At 43.9% G+C, this 10724-nt stretch overlaps 1 protein-coding gene across 1 annotated transcript; it reads left to right on the top strand.

Annotated features, from left to right (window-relative positions):
- Positions 1-8765: 8765 nt before the first annotated feature.
- LOC119186854 (ubiquitin-conjugating enzyme E2 Z) lies at positions 8766-9578 on the top strand. Its single transcript, XM_037435228.2, has one exon. It carries the CDS (start codon positions 8766-8768, stop codon positions 9576-9578), a length of 813 nt encoding a protein of 270 aa, XP_037291125.2.
- Positions 9579-10724: the final 1146 nt, after the last annotated feature.

Here is a 10724-nt window from a genome sequence, read left to right as displayed (position 1 = left end):
TAGAATGTATCTACGGATGCGGACAAACAATATTTACAGCAGTAATTATACTTTAGAATATAAATAACTCCTTATACAGTGAGTATAGGCAGTGGAGCCAATCAGGCAAATTAAGTCCTTGCTGGAAGTACTCCGTAGCCAGTATGAAATGTCTGTAAAGTGGCCGCTGGTGCCTGCCGGGAATCAATAAAATCTGGCTAATTTATTAGGCGAAACAATATTTCACTGCAAATATTGAGGCAGCTGGGCAGAAGGCGTGGAGAAACAAAGGCAATGAACCAGCTGTAGGGGAACCTGGCAGACAGTCATTCACAGGCTATTTTCGAAAAAAAAATTACACGCGCCATCCGATCTGCTGTTGAATGGTTGCAACTTGCTTAAAAACAAAACCTATATGGGGTGCAAGTGACGAAAGCAAACGGAAGCCTACCTCTGAGTGTAATTTTGCATCAAACGACCTTATCTCTACTCCTTGTTTTTCAAACCCAGCGCATCGCTATATGGAAACGACAGATTCAGAACATAATACTAAGGCTTGAAAGAGAGCAACGTCGTCTGCAAGCGCGGACTCGTCCTGTTTTCCTCACTTCTGTTCTAGATCAAAGAAAGGTCAGCCAACATCTATTCTAAGCTAGAGAGTGAATTTTCACTTCTGCACTTTGTTCACACTAGGGTCGTTAAAAAAGTTCAGTGTTTTCATTTAAAGTCTTATGGGTATTTTCGATAAGACTGTCCTACTGGAGGCCGAGGTCTAGTCACATTTATTTCTGGTAAAATATGTCGTAAGGCGGAAAGTATTTTCGAAGTTATAAATCAAGGCTGTGAAATTATAACCGCAGAGCTAGTCCTTATGGGTTGCTTGCCAGTAAAAATATAAAAATATATTTCCTTACGATGTTCAGTGTAGTAGCCGTCTTGACAGGGCTTTAAATTTTATAATAGGCGTGAAACACGGACTTCTGGGGGACGAAGAAATAAAACAAATGCTAAAAAATATAGCGAATGGTGTAAAAGCAAATTTCCTTCTCTCGTATTCTGAAATATTGAGTGATGAATTCACTTGAGGTATCAATAATTCAACATGCCAAAGTTATGCGAGGATTGATTTATATAGCAGTGTCCAAGGCCAGCATTTTCGCGAGCTTCACCGGTTCATATTAGCTTCCGGTGTTGTTAATACGCATGTTCCAGTTACCTAGGAACGATGCGAATACACATGGGATATTATAATGCGTAAGCGTTAAGGATTACCCGACAACAATAGCGTCGACCAAACGATGGCATAGAATAAGTGTCAGTGTTGAGAAAAACCTGAAATAGACAGCCTTGACATCTCGATGAATGCAAATAATGAATTTCAGGGTCCCAGCAGGAATCGAACCTGAGCATTCCGCGTGGCAGTCAAGCATTCTCTCAAAGAGCTAGGCCAGGCCTCGGAACTTTATTTCAAATCAATGCCAATCTTCGTGAAACTCAATAGTGGTTGCAGTGCTGCCTACCTAATTTTATAAAATTACATATGCACTCCTTTGATACAGCCGTCAGGTCGAGGTAAGGTCCATTGTGGTTAGGTGCCATGCGCTGAAGTCTATTTATATAGCAGGGTCCAAGGGCAGCATTATCGCGAGCTTCAGCAGTTCATATCAGCTTTCGTTGTTGCTAATACTCATGTTCCAGTTGGCATCGTTCCGCAAGTGCAAACGACAGGTTATATGAACATCTGCAACTCTTCAACAAATGTCTGTGCGTGCAACATTTGTAAAAATACTTAGCGCCATTTTATGACGCATCGCTAAATAAAACAAACTGCATTTAGGTCACCTTCCCTATGCATGCTTCATATAACGTCGATTCTCAGGTAAGTGGGATCTCCCAAATTTTTTTTCATGAAGACCCCTGATATTTTGCTAGGTATAGGCAACCATTATATCAAGAGCTCGTGGATTCATCATATTTGGAAATTGCTAAAATAGCTGCAGTTCCTATAAACAATTGTGCGGGATACACCTTGGACAATATAAGACTGATGATGAAGCAAGCGCCAAAAATGCACACACTAGGAGAGGACACAGACGAGCTCTTACTAGCAACTGAAAATTTTATTTCGAAGTGAACACTAATTTATGCATAACACGCATGTACCTCATTCCAAATTTATTAAATCGGTGTGGGGTTCCCAGCCCCTTGCAACATTCTTAGCGAGTCAAGCGGCTCCTAGCAGCACGAAACAGAGCAATAACAGGTCTGTAATGCCCTTAGATGTCCGGGGCCTCACGCAAGCTACATTGAAGAGAGAAGCGTGATCCCTCTTTTACAAGACAGAGTAACCTGTGGACCTTCTTTTGTGACTGGAATAGGGGCTTGCAATTCTTCCTTTTGAACGAGGAATTCTCTGTAAGCACGAGTCATAAGCTCACATTGATTACGTCCCTGCCCTTTCTACACACCGACCGTCACTATTACCGATTTATTATTTTAGTGAGGTCTTCGAACCGATGTCTGGTGCGGCCTTTCAGTTGCGCTGGTCTGTTGGAATGATGACAAAAATGGATCATTTAGAGGAAGTAAAGGACGTAACATGTATTTAACCATGTTTGTTTCCGCTTGTGTGCCATCAATTATGGGAGTGCTTTTTTTATATCACGTTGTTGATGATGACTGGGGGTGGTCTGGAATGACATACTAGCGAGTTATGCATATTTTACTGTTCGCTTTCAAAATAAATTTTCAGTTGCTAGTAAGCGCTTGTCTGTGTCCTCTCTAACTGTGTGTATATTTTCACGTCTGTTTCATCATGAACTTTAACTAACACGCGCAAGTTGCAGTCATCCCAAATATATGATCAACAGCGTTAACTTCTAATGTGGGTAAATCAAGATGAAAAATCGTTTGTGTTTGTCCTATTAAGTTGGTGAACAATTTAGAAGTTCTCAGTCTTTTCTAAAGTCGGTTCTAGAACTGTATGTTTTATCTGGCATGCCCATGTAGACTATAAAAGCCGAATCTAATTGGCCCACTGTCATTGACAAACAGCAGCCCTGGTAACTTTGAATATATCAAAAGTTTACGATAGTGTATAACATAAAGTATTATTGGATTAATTAAAACTTCATGACATCCTTAATCTTATACTGAGGTGGTTTAGCGAGTTTCCAGATTGAAGGATTTTTTTCACTCAAAGGTAATACATGTACACTTCTAGTTACGAGGAGTTCCTCAGCGAGCAATCACGTCGCCTCTTCTTTTTCTTACATTGCTAAGCACTATTCCTACTCATGATGATGTATACACATATGTATATGCAGATGATAAATCACTTTTGATTCAGACAAAGATACACATTCAGTATCATATTCGCTTACAAGCGTATATGTGCGTCGTTCAAAATTGGTTACAGGTTATTTATTTACGCCGTAATGTTTAAAAGAAACACAGTTATGTTTTTTTTCTTTTAGGTAAACCAGGTAATTTAAAATAACTTGCAACCTGCAGAACACACCACGTTTGGACTTGGTAAAATATTTGAGATTAATTTATAATAACCATCTCCTTTGACATGCCCACATTCAACACACAACTATACGTACATAGCTTGCACATATATTCATTGAATACATAAACATACATACATACATACATACATACATACATACATACATACATACATACATACATACATACATACATACATACATACATACATACATACATACATACATACATACATACATACATACATACATACATACATACATACATACATACATACATACATACATACATACATACATACATACTGTGGCCCGTGTTGCTGACTTCGAGCCTGCACTCGTCACGCCACTTCAGGCCATCGCATCCAAAGAACCTTGCCTCGGTGAGCATGTTTCTTCCTCCGCCTTTACCACCACTATCAGCAGTGAATTGACATATTCAAAGCGGCAGCAGCTGCTCGCATTGTTACAGAAACATGCAAATTCTTTCGATATTTGCTCGTCTAAGCTGGGCCGCACTAATACTACGGCACATCAAATTCAAACTGTTGGGACATCTATTGTACACCGCCGACCCTACCGCGTGTCTCTAACTGAAAGAAAAATTATAGAAGAAAACGTTGCGGACATGCTTAAACGGGAAGTCATCCGTCCCTCATCTAGCCCTTGGTCGTCTCCTATTGTTTTGGTCTATAAACAAGATGGCTCTGTGCAGTTTTGCGTGGACTACCGGGCGCTCAATAAGATCACACGCAAGGACGTGTACCCTATGCCACGCATTGACGACGCCCTTGATTCCCTACAAGGCGCGGAATTCTTTTCAAGCATCGACTTGCCTTCTGGGTACTGGCAGATCCCCATGCATGAAGACGATAAGGAGAAAACGGCATTCGCAACCCCCGACGGGCTATATAAATTCAACGTGATGCCTTTTGGGCTCTGCAACGCACCCGCGACTTTTGAGCGCATGATAGATACCGTGCTGCGCGGCCTGAAATGGAAAAGTTGCCTTTGCTACCTGGACGAAATTATTATCTTTTCGTCAACGTTGCCTGAGCACCTAGAATGATTGGATCAAGTTTTGACGTGCCTTGCCGGTGCCGGGCTTCAAATAAACACTAAGAAATGCTCTTTCGCTAGCAAATCTCTCAAGGTCTTAGGACACGTCGTTAGCAAAGATGGCATCCGGCCCGACCCTGACAAGATTTCTGCAGTCCTTCACTTTCCGCGCCCCGAAAAACCAAAGGAGCTTCGCAGTTTCATTGGCCTCGCCTCCTATTTTCGCCGATTTATCCACAACTTCGCTTCTATTGCTGCTCCATTACACCAACTACTTGCTTCCAACGTCCCCTTTCTGTGGTCTCAAGAATGTCAAACGGCATTCGACCTGTTGAAGCGGGCACTCACGTCTGAACCTCTGCTCTGCCACTTTGACGAAGCCGCAACAACTATCCTCCATACCGACGCTAGCGGCCTTGGTATAGGAGCCGTCCTTCTAAAACGCGACAAGTCTTCCCTAGAGAAAGTTGTTGCATATGCCAGTCGTGTACTCACCGCTGCTGAAAAGAACTACAATATAACTGAGCAAGGGTGTTTGGCTGTGGTTTGGTCGGTCCGAAAGGTCCGTCCCTATCTCCACGGCCGTCACTTCACAATCGTTACAGACCACCATGCCTTATGCTGGTTTTCTACACTGAAGAACTTGTCCGGACGCTTGGGTTGGTGGATACTACGCTTGCAGGAGTACGACTTTGACAGAACTTCCAAGTCAGGCAGAAAACATCAAGACGCCGATGCTTTATCTTGTTGCCCGCTTCCAACTACCCATATGAGCATTGGTGAGAACTCAACCGCCACATCTACCAAAGTTCATACGCTCGCATCAATAACGCAACCCTTTTCGGACGACGAGCCAACATTTATCTCTCGCCAGCGGTCCGATTCATACTGCAGACGCATGATGGACCACCTTTCGGAAGTTTCTCATCCACCAAACGCGCGACTCCGTCGTCAACTCCTGCACTTTAAGCTGGACAATGGGGTTCTCTACCGCCACGTCTACCACCCTGACGGTCAGCGCTGGGTTCCAGTACTGCCATGCTCTCTTCGACTTCAGGTGCTCGAAGCCTTCCACGACGACTTGACTGCTGGTCATCTTGGTTATAAAAAAACTCTTGACCGCTTTCGATGTCGTTATTACTGGCCTGGCCTTTCTTCTAGTGTAACTCGGTACGTCGGTTCCTGCTACCCATGCCAGCGTCGTAAACTCCCCACGTCGGCACCTGCTGGACCTCTACAGCCACTTCCGTGCCCTTCAATGCCGTTCGAGGTTGTAGGTGTTGACCTTTACGGGCCTCTCCCCGGCACATCTGCTGGCAAACGATGGATAGTGACTGCCGTGGACCACCTGACACGCTACGCTGAGACTTCCTCTGTTATTACAGGCTCAGCTGTGGAAGTTGCAGACTTTATTCTTCACGCAATAATACTCCGTCTTGGGGCTCCTCGTGTACTGCTTAGTGACCGCGGCAAAGTGTTCCTGTCACAAGTTGTAAATGAAGTACTGCGCGCTTCTGGAACTACTCACAAGACAGCTTCAAGCTACCACCCTCAGACAAATGGTCTCACAGAAAGATTTTACCGAACCCTTGCAGACATGATAGCCGTTTACGTCCAACCCGACCACAAAAACTGGGATACTCTTTTACCATTCCTGACATTCGCTTACAACACCGCCGTTCAGCGAACAACTTGCTACTCACCGTTTTACCTCGTGTACGGACGCACCCCGACTACCTTTCTCGACGTCTCCTTCTTTAGCAGCCATGGGAATTCATGTCCGTCTTCTAGCGAAGAATACATTTCCCGCCTGGCCCAGTCTCGCCATAAGGCTCGCATCAATACTGAAGCGAGACAGCATGAGCGGAAGATCATCTATGACGAATCCCACCGCGTTGTGTCTTTCCAACCTGGTGACGAGGTGCTGCTTTTGACACCTATTCGCACTCCTGGTCTCTCTGGCAAATTCCCACCACGCTTCATCGGGCCATACATTGTTTTAAAACAGAATTCACCGGTTAATTATTGTGTGACACCACTCGTAGCTCCAATAGACCGCCGCTACCGCAGCACAGAGATTGGCCACGTTTGTCGTATGAAACCTTTCACGCGACGTTCCCCGTCACTTTGACTTACGGCGGCCAAGGTGTCCGCTTCCAAGTGGGGGGAATTAGTGTGGGCATTTGTAACTTACATCGTCCTCATCCCTGCATAATCACAATCACCATCATCCGCTTGTCTCTTTGCCCTCATTGCCACTCTGGGTCATCATCATCGTCATCGTCTGTGTGCTGGCTCTGCCCGTTCGTTTTGCGAGGTCTTTCCACAAATAAACACTGTCGCAGCCAAGACTACCAAGACTTCATAATACATACATACATACATACATACATACATACATACATACATACATACATACATACATACATACATACATACATACATACATACATACATACATACATACATACATACATACATACATACATACATACATACATACATACATACATACATACATACATACATACATACATACATACAAGTACGGGCGCTAAGAACACTACGAAAGGCTTTGCAAAGGTCGATCAGGGATGCAACGTGGGTACACTAACTTTGGTTTACAAAACGTTTTTACGCCCAGTATTAGGATTCGGATGTATTTATATACTGAAGCATCGTCTTATAAACTGCGCCTTTTGTATACTTTTAGAAAGACAGGCCCTAAGGCTTGGAGTACCGATATTCATTTAAGCAATAATGTCCTCTATTTAGAACCACAGTCGCCCTCTCTGGGCTGGTTAAGGATACTAACAGTAACAACACTCCTAAAATTATCAATTTACGATAAACTTAAAAACAATTTTTATGTATCAGCGAGGCTTATTTTTTCTTATTGGCCTCAGTTTCATACACCTCAGCTGAACTACCTAAATGCACTCATTGAACCAGTCGATGTTAAAGTGAATGAAGTTCCTTTCTTTGGTCATGAAAGGCAGTACCACTAAGTCATTTTGACTATATATGTCCCAATCAATCAATAAAGTTGCCTTACCGCTGTCAACGTGGGGCTCAGCCAGATGCGGGACATTGTCGTGTTTGACCGAATTAAAATAAAGTTATTTTCCTTCGTTCCTTGACTACCAGGGATCAAATGGGCTTTTACACAGACTTTTATAGGGGATAAATGGAACAAAGATTATCGGGTGTCTCACATTTGAGGGAAAATCTAGCATTGGTATTATCTTCAAGACCCCCAATTAGTCATTTTCATTACAGCACTTCCCAATTTCTTATCGAGATTTTTGGCGGAAATTCTGGCTGTGGTAATAGAAATAAGAAAGCTCCCCATCGACATCAAATATGACCATACATAGTTACAGATTCTTTATTTTTGTGCTCAGTATAGCCCCCAAAAAGCGACTCTCATTTATCACGTAGTTTTCATTTTCTGGTCCCAACCCACGTAACTGTAACCACATTATTCTGGGTACCAGGCCACAAAGGGACAAAAAACAATTACATCGCACACGCTCTGGCGAAAGCTACTCTTGGTGTTCCGAAATTCTCAATTATACCGACAACTCTAATAAATCGTGACAGATTTAGAAGGTGTGCCAAAATGCAAGACACCCAAACAAACATCAATCGCTCATATAAACGAGTATCGACACCTCATGTTTCCTTGGCGTAGGAGTTTTGTTCAACACGACAAAAGACAGTTATTTTTACAAGATCTCACTGTCGCTTTCCAAAATTAAAGTATTATATGCCCAAAGTAGGTCTGGCTCCGTCCCCACGTTGCTCGTTTTACTACGATTGGAAAAGAATCCAGCACAATTCGTTATCATGCAACCGCTTCAATTTTTTGATGAGAAAATTTCCAAAATGGTGTTCAATTGCAATATATTGGAAGTAAAGTTTAAAATATTCAATCTTTGGGAGCATTAGGTCATTTTAGATCTCGGTTCTGTGGTACAGAAATATTTAAATGAATCAGGGTGGCTTTATTCTTGATTATCATAACTATTAATTCTAAGTATTGTGTATATTTAGTCATACAAACATTATGTAATGACTTTAATTATGAATAACTCCTTTCTTTGTCAATCCCTCATAGTGGGTAGGAGCCATTGTAAAGTATCATCATCTGCGCAAACGGCCACCAGAATGCAGCGACGTTCGCTCACAGCCGAGGGCGCCCCTTATTCCGCCATGGACGAAGCTCGGCGAAGTGCAGCTACGTGCAATTTCGAGACCGCGTCGGCCCAGCCCAAGCAGCCGTCGGGGCAGTGTCTGCTGAGACTGACCCATGACCTCAAGAACATCATTGACAACCCTGTGCCAGGTATCTTCGTCGAGCCCGAAAAAGGCGACATCACCTACGTCCACGCCGTCATCTTGGTACCCGACAACACGCCGTGCCAGGGAGGCTTGTTCCATTTTGTGCTGAAGTTCCCCCTCAACTACCCAAACTGTCCACCGCAGGTACGCTTCATGACGACCGACGGCGGAAGGGTGCGTTTCAACAGGAAACTGTACAGCAGTGGGCTCGTATCGCTCAGCATTCCGGGCACGTTTCATGGACCATCGTGGAACCCGGAGATGACCCTGAAGACGGTGCTGGTTTCGATCCAGTCGTCGCTCATCGAGCAGCCGTTGTCCAACGAACCTGCGCTGGGACGCGAGTTTGAAACTTGGCTTGAAAAGACGATCGGTTGCAACGCAAAACTGCGCTCCCAGACCCTCAGGGATGCGATTTGCGACGCACTCGAGGCTTGCCTCCTCGGCAACTCGTTGTACCCGCAGGACCTGCAGGTGGCTGTGATGAAGCACTTCGTACAAGAATATGACAAGTACCAAAGTGTAGCCTTCTCCCTTCTTGGCGAAGACTCAAGCAAGGAGGAATCTCAGCAGTACGCAGTGCTACTCGAGAGACTGCAGGACTTGTATGATCGAATACTGCAAAACAGCCAAACGATCAGAAAAATCTGTCAAAGCAACTACAAGGGCATCATGAACTTTTAGGACGCATGGAGACTTCTTTGGAGCCTAAAAAGAGTTGGCGAACCTTTAATAAACCAGGGGCGCAGCCAGAAAATATTTTCGTGGGATGTGGTCACACCGAGACCCGACCGGGGAGAGGAGGGTAGAGCACGCTGAAGTCTGAACCTTCTTCCTCCTACACTCCGGGTCTCTTTAACGGGACTATCACTGGTATCATAAGCATTTTAAGTGGGCATTTTGCGGTTATATTCGCATAAAAAAATCTTCCCGTCAACATCGAATATGGCCATATATAGTTACAGACTTTTTAACCTTGTGCTCCGCCCACGCTCCAAAAAGTGACTCTCAATTATCGCGTAGTTATCTTTATCTGGTCCCTATCCACTCAACTGTAGCCCCGCCACGGTGGTCTAGTGGCTAAGGTACTCGGCTGCTGACCCGCAGGTCGCGGGTTCGATTCCCGGCTGTGGCGGCTGCATTTCCGATGGAGGCGGAAATGTTGTAAGCCCGTGTACTCAGATTTGGGTGCACGTTAAAGAACCCCAGGTGGTCAAAATTTCCGGAGCCCTCCACTACGGCGTCTCTCATAATCAAATGGTGGTTTTGGGGACGTTAAACCCCACAAATCAATCAATCCACTCCACTGTAATCGGATTAATAGGGGTACTAGGCCACAAAGGGATAAAAATGAATGAAATCACGCACACACTCCCGAAAGCCACTCTCTGTGGTCTGATATTCTAAATCATACCGGCAACAGCTCTCGTAATTCGTAACAGATTTAAAAGGCTTGTCATAATGCGAGACACTAGGAAAACAATAATCGCTCGTCTAAACGAGTATTGACACCTCTTGTTCACTTGGCGTAGTAGTTTCTGTTCAACATGACACGAGTCAGTTATTTTTACAAGATTGCACTGTCCTTTTCGAAAATAAATTATTATATGCACAGAGCTGGTCTGGCTCTTTCCCCTCGTATATCGATTTATAACGTTGAGAAAAGGATCGAGTACCACTTCTTATCATGCAACCACTTCAATTCTTTTGATCAGAAACGTGTTCAAACAGGTGTTCAATTGCATTAGATCGGATTTTATAGTTTCAAATATTCTATCTTTGAGAGCATTAGGTCCTTTTCACTGGTATCTTTGTTATGCGGTAAAATTG

The sequence above is a fragment of the Rhipicephalus microplus genome, chromosome X (genome assembly GCF_043290135.1).
Source record: "Rhipicephalus microplus isolate Deutch F79 chromosome X, USDA_Rmic, whole genome shotgun sequence".
In the NCBI taxonomy this organism is placed as follows: Eukaryota; Metazoa; Arthropoda; class Arachnida; order Ixodida; family Ixodidae; genus Rhipicephalus; species Rhipicephalus microplus.
This window is presented reverse-complemented; position numbering and strand designations above follow the sequence as displayed.

Bases quoted from the DNA above. Each gene is read 5' to 3' on its own strand.
- LOC119186854 (XM_037435228.2), top strand. From the start codon at position 8,766: ATGGACGAAGCTCGGCGAAGTGCAGCTACGTGCAATTTCGAGACCGCG.